Source organism: Andrographis paniculata, unplaced genomic scaffold, assembly GCF_009805555.1.
Source record: "Andrographis paniculata isolate CXL003 unplaced genomic scaffold, ASM980555v1 Contig74END, whole genome shotgun sequence".
In the NCBI taxonomy this organism is placed as follows: domain Eukaryota; kingdom Viridiplantae; phylum Streptophyta; class Magnoliopsida; order Lamiales; family Acanthaceae; genus Andrographis; species Andrographis paniculata.
In genome coordinates this window covers 763,410-784,970 of record NW_026137611.1, presented here as the reverse complement: position 1 = coordinate 784,970, position 21,561 = coordinate 763,410, and the positions used below count along the sequence as shown (strand labels likewise).

The following is a 21,561-nucleotide window of genomic DNA, read 5'->3' as shown; positions in this document are numbered from 1 at the left end:
AAATAAAACTAATATACCATATTTATATATTATTTATATAAGGTGGTTGTTATTGTGGTGAATTTAAAATTCATTACAATAATGACAATATATTGTGCAAGATATTACATGATATTAACAGACGACATATTATTTATATTAATATAATACAAATAAATCAAATGAACTAAAATATAATCTCATACAATACATTTTACTGATGGTTCTAGCGTATAACATACTTATCTACTATACAACTATAAGTATTAACATAAAACACATAATTTTATTTTACACGATATGTGATGCCGACCTCTTTTATCTATACTATATGATTGTTTTTAAGTGTGTTGATTGAAGAGATGAGCATCCAACTAATTTCGACAAATCAATATGTTTAATAAAAAAACAAGAAAGATGCATATCATGGTTTTGTTCTTTTGTAATTTAAAAGTGAAATTAATATTTATATTCTAAACAATATTCAATAAAACTATATATATAATAGTCTTATTTACTACTTTTTATCCGTACCAAAACAATAGTCTCATTTCCATAAATAATCATATCACCGTAAAACTATTCATATTTTTTTATTATTATTACACAATTGCCACTATTTATCTTTATATTTTACCTACTACTAATATAATATTAATATTTCTTAAATAACGCTATATTTTTGGGAGAGAGGGAGTATATTTGTCCACAATATCATATTAAAATATTAATTAAACAAAAATTCAAATTAACAATATCAAACCACAACCACACCAACCTAGTATGTTATGTATTACAGCCTAATTCATCATCTCATGATTGTTGGATGTATTACAAGTATTTTGAGAAAGAAGTACAATAAAATCAGGGATAGAAAGACAGAGAAATGGTTGTGACAAATGGAGAGGCATCCATAAACTAAAATATTATTAGCAAACAATTGATACACGTTTACAAACAAACAACAAAAACATCAATCTATTATTGTTTCATAAAACCACAACTAAATAAAATAGGGAGCAAAATCAATCAAGCCTGGTTCTCTCCACCAAGTGCTTTCACAGCATCCTCAAGAGCTTGTGTAAAAGTAGCAATCTTGTATGTGAAGAACCCCACAAGCATTGGAATCAATTCGAGATGCATCAATCCATAATCCGGAACAAGTATTCTGAAAATGTCGGAGGGGAAAAATTTGGCATCATAAATTTTGTTAGCTATGGTACCAAAAGAACACTGTTCTTTGAAGATCTTACCCATTCCATCGATTATAGAGCATCACCAAGACCACGGGAACCAGTAGCCTTGGCTGTCCCACCGCACCCCTGTAAATAATTTAACCAATTTTACTAAAGTGAAGGCAGGCATTATCGTCGTGATCTAGGAGGTATGAGCAAAGCAACACAACCAACTAAAAACTGCAGAGTGGACAAATTTACATGCTGTGACACTCATCCCACATCAAGAAGTAAGACGAATGGTAAGATAATAATGTTCCATTTTTGAAAGTCGAAACTCAGTGCAATTGAAAGTTTTAGGACCAACACAAGAACCTTCTTGACAATCTATTGAACCACTGAGGCTCCATATGAGTACTACATAACGGAACATATGCATGCACTAGCAAAAGAATCCACCTAGAGGGTCGAAGGAGAAAATCACCATTGCTGCTAGTAGATAGTAGAGATCACTGAGGACAACGGGCCGTTAGAAATGTACTATGAATGCAGCAGAGATGAATAGCAGAAGTAACACTGTAGCTAATTTTAAACTGAGGTTCTATTCCCGGAAAAATAATTCAGCAGAATAAAGGATTTCATATCCAAGGGCCAAGAAACACGTACTTCACCAATCCTCTTGCTCCATCTGCCATGGAATCAACAGTGTTCCCAAGCATTCGCATGTATGCTAGAGAACCAAGCAAGCCAAAACCGTAGCTGAACGGATTTGTAGTAAAGGGATAACAATTAGCAATCATGTTATAAATTCGGGAAAAATATCAGCAATCATTTATGCAAAATGACATTATACATCTCTCTACTGCTGCATATTTTCTTTCAACCTTCAGCATATTATTGATGATCTTACTAGAAAGGACATGGAGCTTGGCTCCAAAACAAAATAAATAAATAAATCATGTGACTATGCAACATCTAAAGGTACTTTTTGTAGACTTTTATTTTATTTTTTTTGTTGCAAGAGCCTATCCAACAAATATAGATTTTACAAACTTTAACATATTATATCTTACATAATCATTGGCCTTTTCAGATTTATTGATACTCACAAAAGCCAGAACACTATATGCTAAAGTAAACATCAATTTTAGACCCAATTGTAAAAGTTAAAGACATATATAAACAGAGCCTTCATAATTCATTACTATTCCAATCAATTAAACTGTTCATAATTTCACACAATTGAATAATTCCAATAATGCCTCCAAAAAAGCACATATGCTTGGAAACAAAAATGCTGATAAATTTTGAAAATTACGCAGAAATTTCAGGCACCTGGCTGCAATTTCTGGAGTGTATGAAAAATATGATGAAACAACTCCAACACCCCCAATTCCGAGTGTAAGTAACTGCAATTTGTTCTTCAACTGGAGAAGATAGACAATTAAAAGGGAAAACTGAGATCACCTGCATTTTATACCATAATGTTATAGAAGAGCATAAGCTGTTATTGTTAAGTGCCTTATAATACTGTTCCCTCGACTGAGCAGCCAAAACTTCAGGATCCCCAATCGAACGTCTTGATTCCCGAAACATGACATCCTGTAAAGACATTGAACCTTGTATTTAAAGAAAGCATCATCCACTAATACAATACCCGTTTCAGTTGTAGATATAAATGCATCCAGTGTGATTAAGCAATTGCATACAAAACATATATAGTAAGCCAAAAGATGACATACACTGCCTCCAGTTGCAGCCTTAGTAGCTCTGTCCCACTTTTCTTGCTCACGCCTTGTTGGCGCTGGTCGCCATCTTTTACCAGTTCTCATTGTCTAGATATCATATCACGACGCCTGAAAAGTGTTTAGAAGAATGCACAAAACTTGACTGTAAGCAAGAAGGGGCTCTTGAATTTTAGACCATACCGGCTCTTCAACTTGATGTTCCTGCGCCGAAGGTTCTGAAGTTGCCGAAGTTCCTGAAAGCTCTTTGCTCAAGTCAACTTCCAAGCTGCATCATCAAATGGTGAAACAGCTGCATCTCAACAACAATAAGCAGTGTGTGGAAAAGCAGCGGCAACATACTTGTCGAGACTCATCACTCTATTTAAGCTCAGAAATCCAGAAGGCTCCTACTTGAATGAAAAAGGTCCAAATGAACATCACAAACTTAACTATATAATAATTTTTATAAAAACATGAAAAAAAAAAAATCTCCACAGAAATCATAATGTTTGGTTAGAAAATCATGTTACAGACACAAAATTACCATGGTCAATTGTTCAAGATGACAGTAACTTATTTCAGGAATTCAAATTAGAACATAAGATCATTTTCAAAATCTATACTACGCTTGGGAATCATTGCTAAAAATCCTATATCATATTATATTCTAAGGTGTGTTTGTTTGGGGGTTTGGATTTTGAGTTGGATTTGAATAGTAAAAATTTTAAATTTGAATTGTCGTATGATGTGATATAAATAGGTGTTAGATGCTATGTTTTGAATGTAAAATTGATTTTTTAATAAAAGAAATTTTTTATTACAGTAGTTCATAAAGAAGAAACAAAAACTTATTAGTCCCATGAAAGCATCCATTAACCCGAATTCAATTTGAGCGCTGTCAAATCCGATTCCTACTAGAAACACTGAATTTCATTTCCATTCATTCAATTCAAAACAGAACGAACCTAACAAGGTAATAACATTGAAATTCTCAACAAAGGAAAATAAATAGATAAATAATAACCAACCCTAGAAGACGCAGCGGAAACATCGGCAGAGGCAGCATCATCATCAGGGTCTTTAATGAACTTTTTCATACGATCCATGAAGTCTTTATTCCACAAGTAATCATCGGAGGCAAGAGGATCCTCATCACCGCCCCAGTACTTCCTGAGCTTGGTAGTCGTCGGTGGACCACCATATTCGCCGGGGGCAACCCCAGTGGACCATTTCAAGGGCTTCTTGCTGGGAAGAATAATCTTGGTCGGCAGCCGCTGTGAGGAGGAAGAAGGAGATGAAGGATTTGGGGAGTCGGGGGATGTGGTGGAAGTCACTGAAAGGCAGCAATTCACCACCGCCATTGGTGCTCCAGAACTGAGGATAATGTCAGAGGACTTGAGATAGATGAGGTTGGCTCGAAGGTCTGTTTCAACTTTGTGCTATTGGCAGTGTTATTATAAAGTTTTGATTTGTTACTAAACAAAGTGATATAGATATTTTTATATAAAACTAGCCATCAATTCATTCAACTTATTGTTATTTTGTTATTTTATATTATATATTGATTGATAAATATCTACTATTAAAAATATTTGTGTATTTTATATTACGTAAAAAAAAAAAAAAAAAAAAAAATACAGAAAGAACAATTTATATGTTGCGATAACAAAAAAATGTTCTTCCTCTATTTCAATACAATAATTCTATTTATCATTTTCTCCGTTTCAAAACAATAATCTCATTTCCATAAATAATCATATCACTATAAAACTACTTTATTAAACAATTGTTTGTCACTGCTTTTTACACTAATACAAAAACATTTTTTACCTATATTTTTTTACCACAATGTAATATCAATATTCCTTAAATCTTGTGTCAAACATAATCAAAATTATAGTTTTGGGACGAAGGGAGTGTCATGATAATGCTATGGGAATGAACAAATCCTTACTCATATATAAAATATAATTGTGTTTGTGTATGTGTTGTGACTTATATTTCATATACTGACTACAGTACTAATCAACACCTTAACTTACATCTTATACCACATTTTAAAAATTATATTCCCTCCATCATTCAATTGTGTGTTTATTTGATCGAACATGAATTTTAAGAGAAATAGATAAAAATAAATTTTTTTAATTTTTTAGTAAAAAAATACTTTTTTAATATTTTATTATATTTCGAAATATTACTTTATTGATAGATAATATATAAAGACAAATAAATAAAGTTATTAGATAAATATATATATATATTTTTTTAGAATGAATTCCCAGAGTTTTTAAGATACACTATTAACACTTTAGATTCTATACACGGTAATCTTTATAATAATTTAAATCTTATTCATAGAAAAAAATATCATTGTAATTACTATTTTCAAATTGATCAAACATACATATATCATTCATTGATGAATATGTATATGCTCGTGATCTGATCCCATATAAGTATGTGTTTGGCAATTGGTCATCATATGTGTCATCCGGCGAGCTTACAATATACGTATTTCTCGATCATTAAAGTATGAATCAGAAAAAAATTAATTAACGCGTACACGACAAATATAAATGAGCCTTCTTTATTAAATTTTATTGAAGAGTTCGATGTGTAAGTATGAAATATGAAAATGGATTTATTAAATAGATATAAAGAAAAAAAAGTTTACTAAATCATGAACTAACTTATGAAAGTGACTACCATAAATATTGCTTCTCCCGCATAATTTTTTTTCAAATCGGACCACTTCAAACTTGTCAAATTAGACCAATTGAAAATATTACACATGTAATTATAAATTATAACATTTTTTTTTCCCATATTTAAAAGTAACACGGCGATAGCAAACATCACAAATCTGAAAAATCAAATTCATGAATTCCTAAAGTTATATTTGATGTGACATGTTTATCTGTTTGGGTCTTCTTCCCTACCACAATACCCTTACCTTACGTGCACTTTTAAAACAGGAGATGCAATAACCTCATACTGCAACAGCCTCCTGATTCTGTCACGTGCACGAGCACGTGCACGTGAGGTCTCCTCCCCCATTCCATCATCCTCTCTGGTAGCTTGGATGACTAAATTCTGCAACACTTTCCCAAATCTGAGAATGTATCTCAGCACCACCATCTCATTGGTAGATCCTTTAAACCCTTTGATCTCCACTGTCCTCAACGTTTTGTCGAAACACGAAGGATGCCATAAACCACTCGCAAAAGGATGATCCTCCACACGATATGGCCACCTGTAATCCTGCAAATTCAATCATCAATTTCAGTAGTTACTGCTGCTGCATGCACATGTTCGTATCTTCTTCCTAAATTACCTCAAAAATCTTGGTTTGGGTTAAATGAATGGAAAGAAGATCCAATTTGGAGCACATGTTAAGGAAAAATGTAATTCCATAATACTCTTGGGCGTGCAGCTGTGTTCTCAAACACAGGTGTGTTGTTCTTCCCAAGCTTGGCTTAAGCAGCACCAAGTTCCCCACCAATGGCAGCGCCTGATTCATCGATTTCAATTCAATTTCAAATCATCATATGATTATGATAATAGTAAATATAATAAATTACCTGAAGAGTGTAACTGCAGATGGTGAGGGCCTGAACAGCCCAGTCTTGTGCAAGCAGATCGAAAAGCATAATGGAATGAGTGTGTTCATCGTCATTCCTCCATTGCTGAAACCCTAAATCCAAAACTACCTCCCTCACACTGGGGACATTTTCGATCTGCAGATGAGCTTGCGGCAGCCGTGTGCTGTAATTCAAGAATTCCAACTTGGGGGAGCTTACAGAGAAGGATTCGAGGCCTCGACATTTCTCCATAACCAAAACCTTGAGAGTCCCTGAATCAATCTCCAGATTTCCCACATCCCAGCATCCCTTCAGAATTAGGGTTTCCAGATTCGGGGACAGTGCCAGAAATCTCATGATCGAGTTGCCCGGCATTTCCATCCACCCAAGAAACAAATTCTTAACCCCAAAGTAAGGATTGGAAACGGAATTAGAATCTTCAAAACTCAGATCACAGGCAGACAATCCTAGGGTTTCCGGCAGCACTGTTCTTGAATCAAGGCTCACAGTGAAAGGCCGACGACGACGTTGAGGGGGGATTACATTAGCACCAACGACGTCGAGGTTATCATCGTCGTTCTCAAAATCAGGGTTGGAGAAATCAATCTCCATGGCTTTTACTGATCTGTCGAGTGCGAATCTGAGGCATTGGTGAATTAGGGGACGAACGATTGCAGGAGGGTTGGAGATGGCGAGGCAGAACCTCTCCAGTTGTGGCTCCCGATAGATTTGCATCCAGCGCTGGATAAAATCAGACATGGATGTGAGATCAGGGAAGAATCTGTGGTTGAGGTCGACATTGGTGGTGGCCTGCCAGAGGTAGCGCCATCTCGTAGAAAGAACAGACGTTCTGACAGCGTCGCGGAAGGGGAGAAAGGTGAAGATGTGCAGAATAAGTGCGTCGGGGAGAACTGACAAATTATCCATTGGTACTTCTTCCATTTCCTGCTTCTTTTCGTATCTTTCTCTTCCTGTCTCAACCTGAACAGATATAGATATAGATAGAGTCATATCTGTGTATATATATATATATATTCAGAGAGCTGTTGCACTGGTTCCTAATCGACCTGTCTGCTCTATCCGCTGCCTTACAGTTTGCAATAATAATAATAATAATAATAATAATAAATGGTAAACTGTGAGTATTACAATATCATGACTGTAGAAATTAAATTCTTACAATTTGATTTTAAGTATATGTAATAATATTTAGTAATAGACATCTTATAATTGGGTAACTGCAATAAATAAAAAAATATATGTCAAGAGGATAATAATGGTGAGGGTAAGTAATTTATGAGGGATTGAAGAAATTTATATATAGTAACAAAAAAAGGGTGATTATATTATTGTTACTATGTAATTAAGTTTTGACTGTGGTAGTTGAATGCTAAGGCATGGTATAATATGGTATTTTTTAAAGACAAAAAAAATCATCTAAATTAAAATCAATAATAATAATAATAATAATAATAATAATAATAATAATAATAATAATAATAATAATTTAAAAGGAGTTGGCTGTTGGTGTGGCAAGTATATTTGTGAAAATGGATTCATTAAATCAAATTTAATCAATACATATGATTAAAACAAATTAATTATATACAAACAAACATATTATTAAAAGGAGTATTAATTAAAGTGAACCGACAAAAATTCTCCGTTAAGACAAAAATATTTTAGGTGTGAAAGATCGCAATCCGGTGTTTAATAACTTGTTGAAGTAGTTCAATAGATTGTACGTCAAATAGATTATGACACCGTCTATATTATTTCTATGAGTCTTCAAAATGGGATAGTACTAGAAAGAGTTTCTATCCAAACAATAATTGGCCGTGTATTAGCCAATGATATATATATATATGAACACATGATGTATTACCATTAGAAATCAAGACGCTATAATTGAACTTGTAAATCGATTTATAACATTTTGACCACATCCCTAGCAGACTATAGACCTAACAATTTTCCGCCGCCAACTCTACCACCAGACCAAGCATCACCGCCGCCACCGCCATCGCCACTATCTACTCAACTTATCATTATCTTAAAAATAGTCAAAATCTAATGGTCCAAACTGAATTTAACACGGTGTTGAAAAATACCCTATATCTATTCGGGTGAAAGATATAAAGAAACTATATAATTATAACGACTATTTAATTCATAGAACGTATATATGGAAGCAATACATAAATAGGATCGTATACTAATTATAATCAATTGTACTTAATCAATGTACATATGAATGTATGTGTTTTCTACATTTATATATTCTCATTGAAAAATCGAGTAATGTCACTCAAAAAATAATGAACTTAAATTTATTTTAAAGCATAAATGAGCGAGAAAATCACTATAATGGATATCTAAGTTATCTTAATAATGAATTTACCACTTCTATAATACTAAAGACGATTCATGATATTAAGCAAATTAAAGGGATTAGTCCATTAATTTCGGGTTTCAATTGATATATTTTAAAATACAATATAAATAATAAAAAGAAAGGATAAAAATAATCATATTAGTAAAGTCTAATGTAAAAATATGATATTTGTGTAATATATTATAACTTGTAAAATTTTAAGTAGACAGTACACGAAGAAATATTAAATGGTTTGTATTTTTGATTTGATTTTTTATTTAAATTTAAATTTTAATTTTAAAAGTATTTTTATATCAATTTTTAATTAAAAATAATACTCTCGGCTAGATTTTTTTTTTTTTTTAATTGGCTAAATTTATATATATACATTTTAATAAAAAAAATTTCATTCATCCATAATTTTAGTATTGTTATTTTAATAAATAATAGACGATTTTACTAATACTTTTTTTTTTATTTATCTTAGTAATTTTTTATATCATTCATCCATACTTCTAGTATTTTTTTTTTTTATCGCTACTTCAGAAAAATTTCATAATATTTATATTTTATTTTTATCTATCTTAATTTTTATACTAAAATATTATTACTATATTATTTTTATACGCAAGGCATAATTATCCCATTTTGTCATGAGATAATCAAAATAAATTCTATAGCCCATGAAGATCCTTCCAGATAGTTTCTCGATTGAGGAAATCAAATTAGTCTAGTCTGCTTCTTCGAGGTCCAATCCAATTATGATTGCAGTTCGACCCAATTTATGGTGGTTTTCGCCCGATCTATGGCACTAGCACATCTCTCCCTCCTAGTTTTGGATTTTGGTTTTTCTGGTGGCATCGCTAGCGGATAAGGAAAGAAGGAAGCCTTAGGAAGCGCCACCTTGATGACCAAACGGTTCGAATTAAATTCCCTTTTTCAGCCACTCGAGGAAGGTCTCAGGTGAAACGAACCCCCCCTCTATTGTGTTGCTTGTGTTGCTACGTGAACGAATCGACGACGAATTGAGCGTTTGTGTTGCGGTTAAATATGATTTGTGGCAACTTTATTGGATTGTGATTTGTTCATTAAAAGCTGCAAGGCGTTGTTACTGAGCTCTACAGTCAGCAGCAGGCAATTTACTACTCCCCCACCAAATTATCATCTTCGTAATTTGTGGCAACATTATTGGATTTGTTCACAAAGTTTCTTTAAAAAAGGAAGAGTAATCTTTTTATTCCTTCTTTTTTAATTTTTTTGGGTTGTAAGTTTCTAGTGAATGAAAGTGTGTTTGGTTTTTAATGAATTAATCAGTAATGAAATGAAAAGGGAACGATACATTTAATTTAGTCTTTGTTTAAATGAGTGCATATTGAAGAGTATTGAATTAGAGTTGCTCTCTCTCTCTCTCTCTCTCTCTCTCTATATATATATATATATATATGTGGCTGTGTGTATTGTAAATCTGTCTTAACATTGAAAAAATAGCTCTATGGATTGGATGGTTTGGCTAATATAAAATATTGGACGGTTGAAGTGAAATTTTTGAGAAGGATGGGCTAAAATACTAAACAAGATAGAAGCAATGTGACATTGCAATAATTTTGTGTCTATATCACAGGAAATGAATAGATAGATACTCCAATGTGAAGATATATATATATATATATATATAACAGAGGCTTACTGGTTTGTATTAAAAGTGGCACAGAGAGGAGGAGAACTGAAAGTTTGCAATAATTATTTATAGGACATATCTTTTACGAATTTTGTGTTCAGAGTTTATTCTTGGATGTGGAAATGCATTCAAACATGGTGAATCGCCATACAGGTTATTGGAATTATACACAAGAGAAGTAATCAATTTGACATTGATTAGATTCTCAATAAATTCTATGTCTTCGGCAATCAAATACCTATATTGCTCTTAAACTAAAGTATATATGATACCTCCAGTCCTTGTCTGATAAAGGTCTTGAATTCTCACTGTTAGTTTTATAATTTGAGCTGTTTGAATTTGATCTATAGGACGGTTCATTCACAGCCTAACCATTTGGATTCATCTTCCTATTTTATTTCTTTGTGTTACTATGATAGGAATGGGTCATGCTGACGGATTCGCAAAGCTTGGGTCAGAAAAGAACTTGCTGCCTTCTTATCCTGCCTACAGATTAGATGATGGTGAAGAAGTTGATGATCGCTTGGAAGTACTACACACAGCTTCATTTGAAGAACTTGCCTCAAAAAATGTTCAGTACAACATGATAATATGGGTCTTGATATCTCTCCTATTAGTGTTGGCATGGGGAATTGGGATAATTATGCTGCTTTATTTGCCCTATAGAAGATATGTGCTTCAAAAAGATATTGAATCTCGGAAACTCTATATTACATCAAAAGAAATAGTGTATCAGGTTTGGTTTATGTTCTTGTCATGCTATTAGCACTTTGAGTGAGAAATGCTGATTTTTATCTTCTTTTTTTTTCTTAGGTCACTAGGCCTTCATTTATACCATTCCTTGGTGAAATCAAAATCCAGAAGCATGTACCTCTGTACCTTATAATAGACATTATAATTGAGCAAGGTACATTAAAAAACTTAAATCCATTCATTTCTTTATTGTTTGTCCTTTAATTTTTTGTCTGAATACATTTTTATTTGAAAATACTCCATGTTGGCACAATGAATGAGATCGAATAGCACAAGTGGACATAGGTGTATCCAAACTTGCTTGTGGGATTGAGTGGCTTGTTATTAAGTTTGTTTGGAGGGCATTGCATATGTCTGATACCTTTATATACTTTCCATAATTCCTGATCCGAACATAGGTTTCTTGCATTACTTCTTTGATGATTGTAAGGTGTCTTTAGTCTTTTACATTTTCTTTCTCTGTCTTATTTTATAGGAAAATTTGTGCTTTCTTGCATTTGTCCTTTTTGTTGAGTGTCCTTGAACAGCCATGAACCTTAGTGATATATCATTCAATTTTTACGTTGCTGTTCATTTGTGGAAACGAAAAGTTAATGTAATCATTTCAAGTGATTCAATTCCAGATTTGTACTTGGAGTCTGTTTCACTTTCATGTTGTTTTCCGTGCCTAAAATATTGTGCACACAGGTTGCTTGCAGTCTGTATATGGCTTACACACCTTTAGAGTGGAAAGTATTGCACACAGAAAAGCAGCACCTGTTGATGAATTACATGTTCAAGGAGTTAGCAACCCTTGGCTTTTGCGAAAGGTTACTACTTGTCTGGCTTTTGTTTTGCTGATTTATTGCTCCTTTGATTACACAGAGTATGCTTCCATTACTTAATAACTTTTTATATTGATCTCACATTTTATACTAAAATTTGTTTTCCCAAATTTTTATTATTTCAATTCATATTTATTTATTTATTTATATATGGATATATATTTCTATTTTTGGTAGTAAAAAAGAACAGCTAGTGCTAGAACTAAACGCCCTTGCAATAATCATTACTGCTGACTACAAAATTTTGTGATACTCAGCTTGATAATTGATATAAATTGTGGGACCAAAATTAGGAAAACAGTTTACTAATGTGGTTAAATTGAAATATGGTCTTCTAGTGAAATCAGGAGGGCTATGTTACCATCAACTCTACTGTGGTATTTGAAGATGTTTAAATTAATGACAAGGGTTTCAATATGAAGGTTATAGTCACACATGCTTCAAAGGCTACATTAGAGTCTACTAAGATTTGGAACCCAAGCTTTCATATTTCTGGAGGTGAAAGCATGTCCCGAATGGAATCATTGACACTGGGCCCTGCAGTTTTGAGGTCACCTACACCTCATAAAAGCTGGAAGGTAAAGTCATCATCATGACCTTGTTTCAAAATGATACCCTCATTCTTCTATAAGCCATTCTTGGAATTTACAGGAATGATGAGTTTGAAATTTGTAATTTGGTAGAGTTGAATCAGTAATTAGTTTTTGTGCTGGTCTTTAGGCAAACTAAATTCAATTTCAAATTGATGAAGAAAATAACATGTGCTTGGAATAGGAATTTGGTATTGAATCTGGTAATGTCCTCAATAGCCAAATTCACAAGATTTGCTATGCTATTTAAGATTATTTGATTGAGTTTGGTTAGTTTAAGCACTATGATTTAAATGTTTTTATATTAGTTCTTGTTTACGTAAATTTATACGATATATTATTAATATTGGTTGGAAAGTAAAATTGCCATATTGAATCATGAATTATGAATTACCCAAATGAACTCAAATTCACCAATACTGAGTTCATATTGAATTTGTACTTAAGAACAAACCCACCATGTCTTCAAAAGTATGAGTTTGCCAATTACGTGACTGATTTACTGTTTCAAATATGCATGGTGATTTCCGAATTCGCACACCCCTGCTTGAAATGTTGTATTATCTTAGTTGTTGGATTCTATAAACAATCAGCGGAAACTTTGCTCCATTGCTTATATTTTTACATCGGAAAAGTTATGTATGTCGCTTAATAACTTTGTTTATATTGCAGAAACTAGGTTCTCCTCACACTGCTTTCGATGAACCTAGAGGAGCCATGCCTGCTGATTTGATGCTTCACAAACTTGAAGAAGTTAACAAGTCCATCAAGGTACTTTCCTTTTCTTTAAGTCGCCTTATTTGAATCAAATGTATGTATATATATATATATATATATTGCTTTCAATTTCTAATTAAATTAGAATCAAAACCAATAACATGAATGTTTTTGAATAAGACTACTCAGTGCAACCCTGAATATGAGAATTAATAACACAATCAAATGGAAGTTTTTGAGGAGATTATATGTACATTTACTGTTGTGTATTTCGTTTAAATTAACTTGCCTGCATTTGTTAAATTACTATATCACCTAAAGGTTTAAGCCGTTAAAAATTGTATTATTAATTACATATTATATAGTCTTCCAACAACATTTTAATCTCTCAATTATTGTTATTGTGTAGAAAATCGAATTTTTCTTTGAGAAAAGCCAAGGACCCATGGGAGTGGGAAATGCCGGAGAAGATGGTGCGACCTCAGAAGAGAATTTCGAAACGCCTCGAGTTCAATTATGAATTTATGAGGTAAATAATAGGTTTCCATATGCACATCTATGATTACTAGTATTATTATTTGAGTTGAAAATGCATGCACAGCCGAATTAGGAAAAGGTTTCTGATGTTTGATGTTGAAGGAAAGCATCTGTAGCTAAAATGCTATAAGATGTCTCCCTAGTAGGTAAGGCCTTTGGAAAAACTAAACGTTCTATTCATTTAACTGTTGCATTATTTAGGTTTTTTTGTTAAGTAGTGTTTTTAATAAATTATTATTATTATTATTATTAAATAATGTTAATTCCTTAAATTAGTAAAAAGTCACTTTATTTGTTTTGTAATTCAACTCAATTTTTTTATTATGAAATTGTTTTAATAAAAATAATTTTTTATTCAAACAAATTAATAATAAAATATCGCATTAAATCAAAATTTAAATAAAATTTTTTAAAAACAAACCAATCAAATATGCTTATGTGCTCTCAATGTACAAAATATTTTGTATAAAAGTAAAATAGCAAGAACAAAAATTTCAAATTCTCATTACAGAAAATTAAAAACTAAATATTCAATTTTTTTTTAAAAATATATATATATATTTGTTTGGTATGAACCAATAGGCAAAAAGTACAAAATGTGTTATATATATATATATATATATTGAAGACCGTGTCGATTACAATCAATTAATTGAATACGTTGATTAATTTTTAATTCAATAGTCATTATAATATTATGGGTAAAATTGTCATTTTATTTTTTTCCTTTTTTCTTCTTCCATTAGTGTTGTTTTCCACCTTCTTGCTCTATGTTCTGTTTTGTATTTTTACGAATAGAATTAACAGAGTTTCTTCGATTTTTATATTTCATCTGATACGTTTCTTCTCTTTTATTGTTATTTTTTTTAATTATTAATCAATTTTCATTCAAATTATAAAATTAATAAAAAAAATATCAATTTAATCAAATTTAATACAAGTATTATTTATTTTTATATACGAAAATAACACTTAATACACACTATGATAGAATAACACATTTTTATATGCACTGATAAAATTATTAATATTACATACATATACATACAAATAGTATATCGACTGTTTCCGATGATTACATTTAGTTTTTGTGTCATTGTATTAACATTAAAAATACCTTTATATTTGTATAATTTGTTTTTATATTATATTTAAATATCATCACACAAAAAGTAAATGTAATTTTTAGAGTGGGACAGAGAAAATATTTAGCAATATATATATAAACACAAATATTACATAGTTAGTATACATTCAGAGTTGCTTAGTAAATAACTTAGAATATTTAGACAGTTTTATATAACACAAAATCATATTCAAACAACATGTCATATAAATACAAATATCACATAATTAATATTTGTTAAACACTATATTGTATAAATAACTTAGAATGTATTTGGACAGTCTTATATTTATATATAAATAACACATAATTTATATAAATAGCAAGCTATATAAATACAAACATTACATAGTTAACGTTCATTTAGCATTATACGCTGATAATAACTTCGAATATATTTAGACAATTTTATACTTATGTACAAATAGTATATAGTATTTTATACTCAAATAGCATGTCATATAAATGCAAAATCACATAATTAACGTTCATGTAGCATTATATAGCAATAATAATTGAGAATATATTCGTAGCTCATAATTTATATTCAAATAACAGGTCATATATATATATATGCAAAATCACATAGTTAACGTTTATTTAGCATTATATTTGGACAATTTTATACTTATATACAAATAGCACATAGTTTATATTCAAATAAATGATATACAAATACAAATATCACATAGTTAACGTTCATTTTAGCACTATATGGTAAAAATAACTTAGAAATATTTAGATATTTTTATATTTATATACAAATAGCACATAATTTATATTCAAACGGCAGATTATATAAATATAAAATCATATAATTAATATTCATTTAACGCTAAATAATCTTAAATGCACGTAATATTACTAAATTATCCTTATAAAATATATGTAATCAACTGTGCATATTAATTCAATCAGTACCCTAACTAGCTTATGACAGTTAGTAGGGTGCACTAATACACCCATAACATTAAGATAAGAGGTATTACTATGGGAATCTATGAATTAGAGACCAACACAAGTGTGCTAGTGTGATATATCCAAATAAATTTGTGTATTACTTTGTTCATACGTCATATTTTATTTATTTTGGTATGTTTCATATATTATGTTATTTTTTTATTTTGGAAAAACACTGCACATTTTAATTATATTTTAAAATTTTAATTTATAATTTTAAAATTTTTAATTATATTAATTAGTTATCTTAATTATCTATAATTATTTTTATTAATACATTTTTAATTATTTACTAATTATATTTTATTTAAATTTCTATGTCTATACTAAGTATGCACTATATCCCGACAGAGTGAGTAATATATATTAACCCAAATATTTGATTTCGCCCCCAAATGCAGATATACCAAACCCCAAATATAGATATACCAAATCTTGTCTATCGAATTAGAGCCGTCAAAATGGGCCGAGTTTGTCGGGTTGGCCCGCCTCGCCTCACTTTTTAGGAGGGTTGGGTTGTGATTTTTTAAACCCGTTAAAATACGGACTTAAACGGGTCAACCCACATGAGCCGTGGGTTGAGAGTGAATTAGCCTGCGGACCAAGTAAATATAATTAGTACTTACCCGTATCAACTAAATGTATTTTTTTTTTTATCATTTTTTACTGTCACATTAAAAAATTATAATAAAAGTAATTATTATTAATATCATAATATATTTTAATTTTATATGAATTACAAATATATCATTATAAATACAATTAATTTATAAATAACATACAAAGAGAAAAAAATATCAAAATCATCTTGTACATTTTATTTAATAAATAACATATTATTATTTTTAATCTATTGAAAAGATATATTTTCAGTTAAGACGAATAAAATTAGCTTAAATAAATTAATCAATATTATCTACACGTTACTTTTATTTTTATATTCATAAAATTAATTATGATTTATGTGTAAAATATTTCTTATTATTAATTTTTTAAAATATTTATTATTTAAATTCTATAATAAAACTCTTATTTAGTTATTTTTAAATATTACTTACGAAAATATTTATAATATTAATATTTTAAAAAAGTCTGTGGGCTAGTACGCTTCACTCGCTACCCGCCGGTGGATTGAATTAGATTGATGAAATTTTGATCCATCTTGTTGCAGATTAACCCGCACACAACCCGCTCATTTGCGGATTATAGTGGATTATGAATCAATCCGCGCCCCGGTAACCCATTTTGAGAGGTCTATCGTATGTATGTTCATCTGCATTTATATTTTTTTCCGCCTCAATAAGTGGACCTAATTTGTTAGCCATTTAAAGTTGGAATAGACATTTTTATTTTTATTTTCCAAGTAAGATGAAAATATTTCTCTCATCTGTGTTTTCATATTCCTTTGTTTATCTGCAATTGGCAATTATTTGACGACTATGTCATTTCTTTGTTTTTTAAGCGAAAATACATTATTATTTATATATATATATATAGATTTTACTATAAAATATAAAAAATAAACGAGTAATTATTATTTACTTTTATTTAAATTTATATCTAAATATTTGAGTATAAGAAAAAGTATTATTTTCATAAAATATAAATTAATACTTAATCGTCAAACTCAATTTTAAATAAAACCAAATAAACAAAACTTTTAGAGTTTTTTTTTTTTTTTTTTTCTATTCTTTTTTAAAAACCTATTTAATAGTCATGATTTTTCAATAAAATATATATTTATTTCAATCTATTTGCAAGAGTTGCATTTGTTTTACTGTTAATATTAAAAAAATACTAATAGTTTGATAATAATGTGTTATTTTATGTAGACATATAATCTACCTTTGGGTTTCTTGATAATAAAATAGGATATGTGTGTGAAAGAATATTTGTAATGTACAATAACTACCAATTTATTAAATAAGACAATTTCACTCTTGCAAGTAGACAATAAATAATAATAATAAATAAAATAAAATATATTTCAATAAACAAATATTTTTATTTATATTAAAAAAAAAAAAAAAACTAGTTATTGTTAGGGGTGTCAATTCGTATTTTCGTTGGTGTTCGTGTTGGGTTGAGCCATATGGATAATAGAAAAACTGTCAACTCGAACACGAAATTTGACTCGATACCCTATGCTCGAACACGACACGAATTCTTTTAGGTCTGATTCAGATTTACCTAATTTAGTTTTAGATCACTTGAAACCCAAACAAACCTTACACAAAAGAGACCCAATTTTTTTAAAAAAATTAAATTCACTTTAAAAAATTCATTGTTTTTAATTTTAGTTCAACTTGAAACCAACTTGAATAGGATACTAATTTTTTTCTTTTTCATCTCAGGTTCGGATGGACCCAATATTTTTCAAATTCAAAATACCCAAATTCGAACCTAAAAAATATCAGATCGAGTTTAATTTTAACACTCCTAGTTACTGGTATCCGATCGCATAGAAAAAATATTTATTTTTTATTTGTTAATCATAAAAAGTATTTTTTAAAGTAAAAATTTGTATTAGTTTTTATTTTTTAATATTATATAGAGTAGTTATTTTTTATTGAAAGTGGGTTCGGCATCGGCTACCTAAACATAGAAATCACTGTGTCCGTATCAACGTCCGTAGTCTTGTCCTTCTTCGCTCGCCATCATCACTGCATTGGAATCAATATAATACTGTATTACTTGTCCTGTATTGTATGTTTATAGTATATTATACTCCACAATGTCGTGTATGGTGAACCAACCCGACGTGTTGTTGCTGTCATCATGCATTCTTTTGTGATAAACTATAATAATTTGTTACGATACGACAACCGGTGATGAAGAACACTAATTGGGAATTAGGGTTTCATGACGGCCCTATTTAATCGATCACCACTACTCTCTCCCAACATTTGAGTTCAAACGGCAACGATAGAGAGCGGAGGAGGAGAGCTGTCAATGGAGACGGAGACGGAGACGGAGATGAGGAACGGGGAGTCGCTCGACGCCAAGTCATGGCGGTTCAAAGGAAACCCGGACCTGAACCTGGCCTCGGACCTCACCGTCAGAGGCGTGCTCAACGTGCTCCGGGAAAATCTCGACAGAAATGATCCCCGCCCTGTTATTCCTATGGGCCACGGCGACCCTTCCCCTTTCCCTTCTTTTCGCACCGCCGCCGTTGCCGAGGATGCTGTCTGCGCCGCCGTCCGCTCCGCTAAGCTCAACGGCTACTCCTCCACCGTCGGCATCCCCTCGGCTCGCAGGTACGTTGCACTAGTCCATAAACCTGATTTCGCTCTTCAACTGTGGGGCACTGCAATTGGCTTAACATTTGCAAACAAAGCATTAATCATGACAGGAATTTGACTTTCCAGCATTTGTTTCGCTGTTTTGATGAACATGAGTTTGTTGTGCTTGAGATATCTATCTATCCATCTGTTTTGTAACAATTCTTTCAACTTCTCCTTTTAATAAAGATTGATTATTGCTCTTGGCAGAGCGGTGGCAGAGTACCTTTCGAAAGATCTTCCATACAAGTTATCACCTGACGATGTTTTCATGACTTCCGGCTGTACCCAAGCCTTGGAAGCCATTATAACAGTCCTTGCTCACCCCAATGCTAACATTCTCCTCCCACGGCCAGGCTTTCCTTACTATGAAGCCAGGGCAGGGTTTTCTCAACTTGAATTCCGACACTTTGATCTGCTCCCGGAGAAGGATTGGGAAGTGGATCTGGCTGCAGTTGAAGCTATAGCCGATGAAAATACTGTTGCCATTGCTATTATCAATGAGGGAAATCCCTGCGGAAATGTTTTCAAGTACCAACACTTGAAGAAGGTAATTGTATTAGATTTAACGTCGGATGAAATGTTTAAGAATAATTGTATGCTGTGATAGCTAATGACTGATTTCCAGATTGCGGAGACAGCAAGAAAGCTTGGAATCTTAGTGATTTCTGATGAGGTGTATCATCACCTTAGCTTCGGAGATAATCCTTTTGTTCCAATGGGTGTCTTTGGGTCAATTGTTCCTGTTGTTACTCTGGGATCGATATCAAAGAGATGGATCGTTCCTGGTTGGAGACTTGGTTGGCTCGTCACTACTGATCCAAATGGCATCCTTAAGAAGCATGGGGTATTCTGAAGACCTTTCTGTTTGTCTTTGTTTAGAATTGTTGCATGCTGATAATATATTTGATCCATGACAATGTTTACTTTCTTATCAAAATCATAAATGCAATGTTTTATGTCCAATTGTTGAGTTTTCCACTCGGTCTTCACATATATTTTTGTTTCAATACTATGGTAATAATTTTTGTTGAACTTCCGTTGGTTTTTACTCATCCTTGATCGGTACTGTGTGTCAATTATTTGCCTACCATGATGTTTATTTTGCAGCAGGGTAGATAAGAGAATGATAACGTACTTCATGATCTTGTCTGTAGATTTGGGTTTTTTTCTGAATCTACATTTTCCTTCTTAAAATAAGTTGAATTGCATGGACTCTCTTTGACATGATTTCGTGAATCTGCAGATTGTTGCTAGTATCGAAGGCTTTCTGAATATTACATCCGATCCGGTGACCTTTTTACAGGTACATATATATATATATTATTTCTTTTGATCTTTTTGGCCAGAGTGTTCTTATAACTTTGATGCGAACAGGGAGCGCTTCCGCAAATTCTTGAAAATACACCAAACGATTTCTTTGAGGGAATTAAAAGCACACTTAAAGAATGTTCCAATATATTGTATGATCGGTGCAAGGAAATCCCATGCATTACTTGCCCCAGCAAACCTGAAGGATCGATGTTTGCCATGGTAAATACGAGTGCAATTACATTATCACATAACCTAAGAAGAGGTAAAACAATCAGAATCTTATGTGTATTATTGATTGTCAGGTAAAACTTGATCTGTCCCTTTTGGATGGCATTAAGGATGACATTCACTTCTGCACTGAGCTGGCTGAGGAGGAATCTGTTATAGTTCTCCCAGGTAGTGTATTTGGAATTTCATTTGCTGTCATTGCTTCTTATAATTACATTGAATTTGAAGTCAGATCGATATATGTTTTGAATAAAGAATCTATGATGCGTGCAGGGATTGCTGTTGGGCTGAAGAATTGGCTTCGGGTGACATTTGCAGTGGAGCCTTCATCCCTCGATGATGGCTTTAAAAGAATCAAAGCTTTCTGTGAGAGGCGCATGAGGAAACATTGAAAATATGGCTTCGGGTGCTGTTTGCAATAGAGCTTTCATCTCTCGATGACGGCTTGAAAAGAATTAATGCTTTATGACGAAACAATGAAAATAAATTGTGAGAACGAGTGTAATATAATTAATTGTATGGTTTTTAGACTATAAAATAAGTGATGAGACTTCTGTCTGCGAATATATATAATTAATGACTAAGTTTTTCTATCAGTTCGAACTTTTAAATGAAACGGTCATTTAGCATCCGACATGACACCAAAATCTAGCTGAGTATCGAGTTCAAGTCCACTGTCCTGAGTGCATGGTATAAACGGCATTTAATATATTG

The 21,561-nt window shown here is 31.7% G+C and overlaps 4 protein-coding genes across 5 annotated transcripts; 2 read left to right on the top strand and 2 right to left on the bottom strand.

The window, feature by feature from the left end:
• Positions 1 to 885: 885 nt before the first annotated feature.
• Positions 886 to 4,329, bottom strand: LOC127266123 (protein CONSERVED ONLY IN THE GREEN LINEAGE 160, chloroplastic). Its single transcript, XM_051296258.1, has 9 exons — positions 3,910 to 4,329; positions 3,242 to 3,288; positions 3,083 to 3,167; positions 2,897 to 2,989; positions 2,676 to 2,756; positions 2,490 to 2,581; positions 1,821 to 1,913; positions 1,233 to 1,301; positions 886 to 1,147 (listed from the first exon to the last, which is right to left on the bottom strand). Exons 1-9 carry the CDS (start codon positions 4,240 to 4,242, stop codon positions 1,009 to 1,011), a joined length of 1,032 nt encoding a protein of 343 aa, XP_051152215.1. The 5' UTR covers positions 4,243 to 4,329; the 3' UTR covers positions 886 to 1,008.
• Positions 4,330 to 5,815: 1,486 nt separating this feature from the next.
• LOC127265862 (putative F-box/LRR-repeat protein At5g54820) lies at positions 5,816 to 7,392 on the bottom strand. The gene is made up of 3 exons (XM_051295879.1): positions 6,466 to 7,392; positions 6,219 to 6,395; positions 5,816 to 6,145 (listed from the first exon to the last, which is right to left on the bottom strand). The coding sequence occupies exons 1-3, from the start codon at positions 7,390 to 7,392 to the stop codon at positions 5,834 to 5,836; spliced, it is 1,416 nt and encodes a 471-aa protein (XP_051151836.1). The 3' UTR covers positions 5,816 to 5,833.
• Positions 7,393 to 9,540: 2,148 nt separating this feature from the next.
• Positions 9,541 to 14,241, top strand: LOC127266173 (uncharacterized). 2 transcript variants are annotated; one of them, XM_051296338.1, is made up of 7 exons: positions 9,541 to 9,802; positions 10,937 to 11,253; positions 11,331 to 11,424; positions 11,958 to 12,079; positions 12,517 to 12,672; positions 13,357 to 13,455; positions 13,811 to 14,241. In XM_051296338.1, exons 2-7 carry the CDS (start codon positions 10,939 to 10,941, stop codon positions 13,919 to 13,921), a joined length of 897 nt encoding a protein of 298 aa, XP_051152295.1. In that variant the 5' UTR covers positions 9,541 to 9,802; positions 10,937 to 10,938; the 3' UTR covers positions 13,922 to 14,241. The 2 variants fall into 2 exon arrangements, with proteins under 2 accessions (XP_051152295.1, XP_051152294.1); XM_051296337.1 differs by having other exon boundaries at positions 9,541 to 9,973.
• A 4,544-nt stretch (positions 14,242 to 18,785) lies between these two features.
• On the top strand, positions 18,786 to 21,420 carry LOC127266152 (tyrosine aminotransferase-like). The gene is made up of 7 exons (XM_051296307.1): positions 18,786 to 19,281; positions 19,516 to 19,855; positions 19,934 to 20,152; positions 20,552 to 20,611; positions 20,683 to 20,838; positions 20,922 to 21,015; positions 21,121 to 21,420. Exons 1-7 carry the CDS (start codon positions 18,977 to 18,979, stop codon positions 21,237 to 21,239), a joined length of 1,293 nt encoding a protein of 430 aa, XP_051152264.1. The 5' UTR covers positions 18,786 to 18,976; the 3' UTR covers positions 21,240 to 21,420.
• The last annotated feature ends 141 nt before the right edge of the window (positions 21,421 to 21,561 follow it).

Bases quoted from the DNA above. Each gene is read 5' to 3' on its own strand.
- LOC127266152 (XM_051296307.1), top strand. From the start codon at position 18,977: ATGGAGACGGAGACGGAGACGGAGATGAGGAACGGGGAGTCGCTCGAC. The intron at 20,153-20,551 runs GTATTCTGAAGA...GTGAATCTGCAG, and splicing joins GCATCCTTAAGAAGCATGGG to ATTGTTGCTAGTATCGAAGG. The intron at 21,016-21,120 runs GTAGTGTATTTG...TGATGCGTGCAG, and splicing joins ATCTGTTATAGTTCTCCCAG to GGATTGCTGTTGGGCTGAAG.
- LOC127266173 (XM_051296338.1), top strand. From the start codon at position 10,939: ATGGGTCATGCTGACGGATTCGCAAAGCTTGGGTCAGAAAAGAACTTG. The intron at 12,080-12,516 runs GTTACTACTTGT...TTCAATATGAAG, and splicing joins ACCCTTGGCTTTTGCGAAAG to GTTATAGTCACACATGCTTC. The intron at 12,673-13,356 runs GTAAAGTCATCA...TTTATATTGCAG, and splicing joins CACCTCATAAAAGCTGGAAG to AAACTAGGTTCTCCTCACAC.
- LOC127265862 (XM_051295879.1), bottom strand. From the start codon at position 7,392: ATGGATAATTTGTCAGTTCTCCCCGACGCACTTATTCTGCACATCTTC. The intron at 6,396-6,465 runs GTAATTTATTAT...TCGATGAATCAG, and splicing joins TCTGCAGTTACACTCTTCAG to GCGCTGCCATTGGTGGGGAA. The intron at 6,146-6,218 runs GTAATTTAGGAA...TTGAATTTGCAG, and splicing joins CCCAAACCAAGATTTTTGAG to GATTACAGGTGGCCATATCG.
- LOC127266123 (XM_051296258.1), bottom strand. From the start codon at position 4,242: ATGGCGGTGGTGAATTGCTGCCTTTCAGTGACTTCCACCACATCCCCC. The intron at 2,990-3,082 runs GTATGGTCTAAA...TATGATATCTAG, and splicing joins AACATCAAGTTGAAGAGCCG to ACAATGAGAACTGGTAAAAG. The intron at 2,582-2,675 runs GCACTTAACAAT...TATCTTCTCCAG, and splicing joins CGAGGGAACAGTATTATAAG to TTGAAGAACAAATTGCAGTT.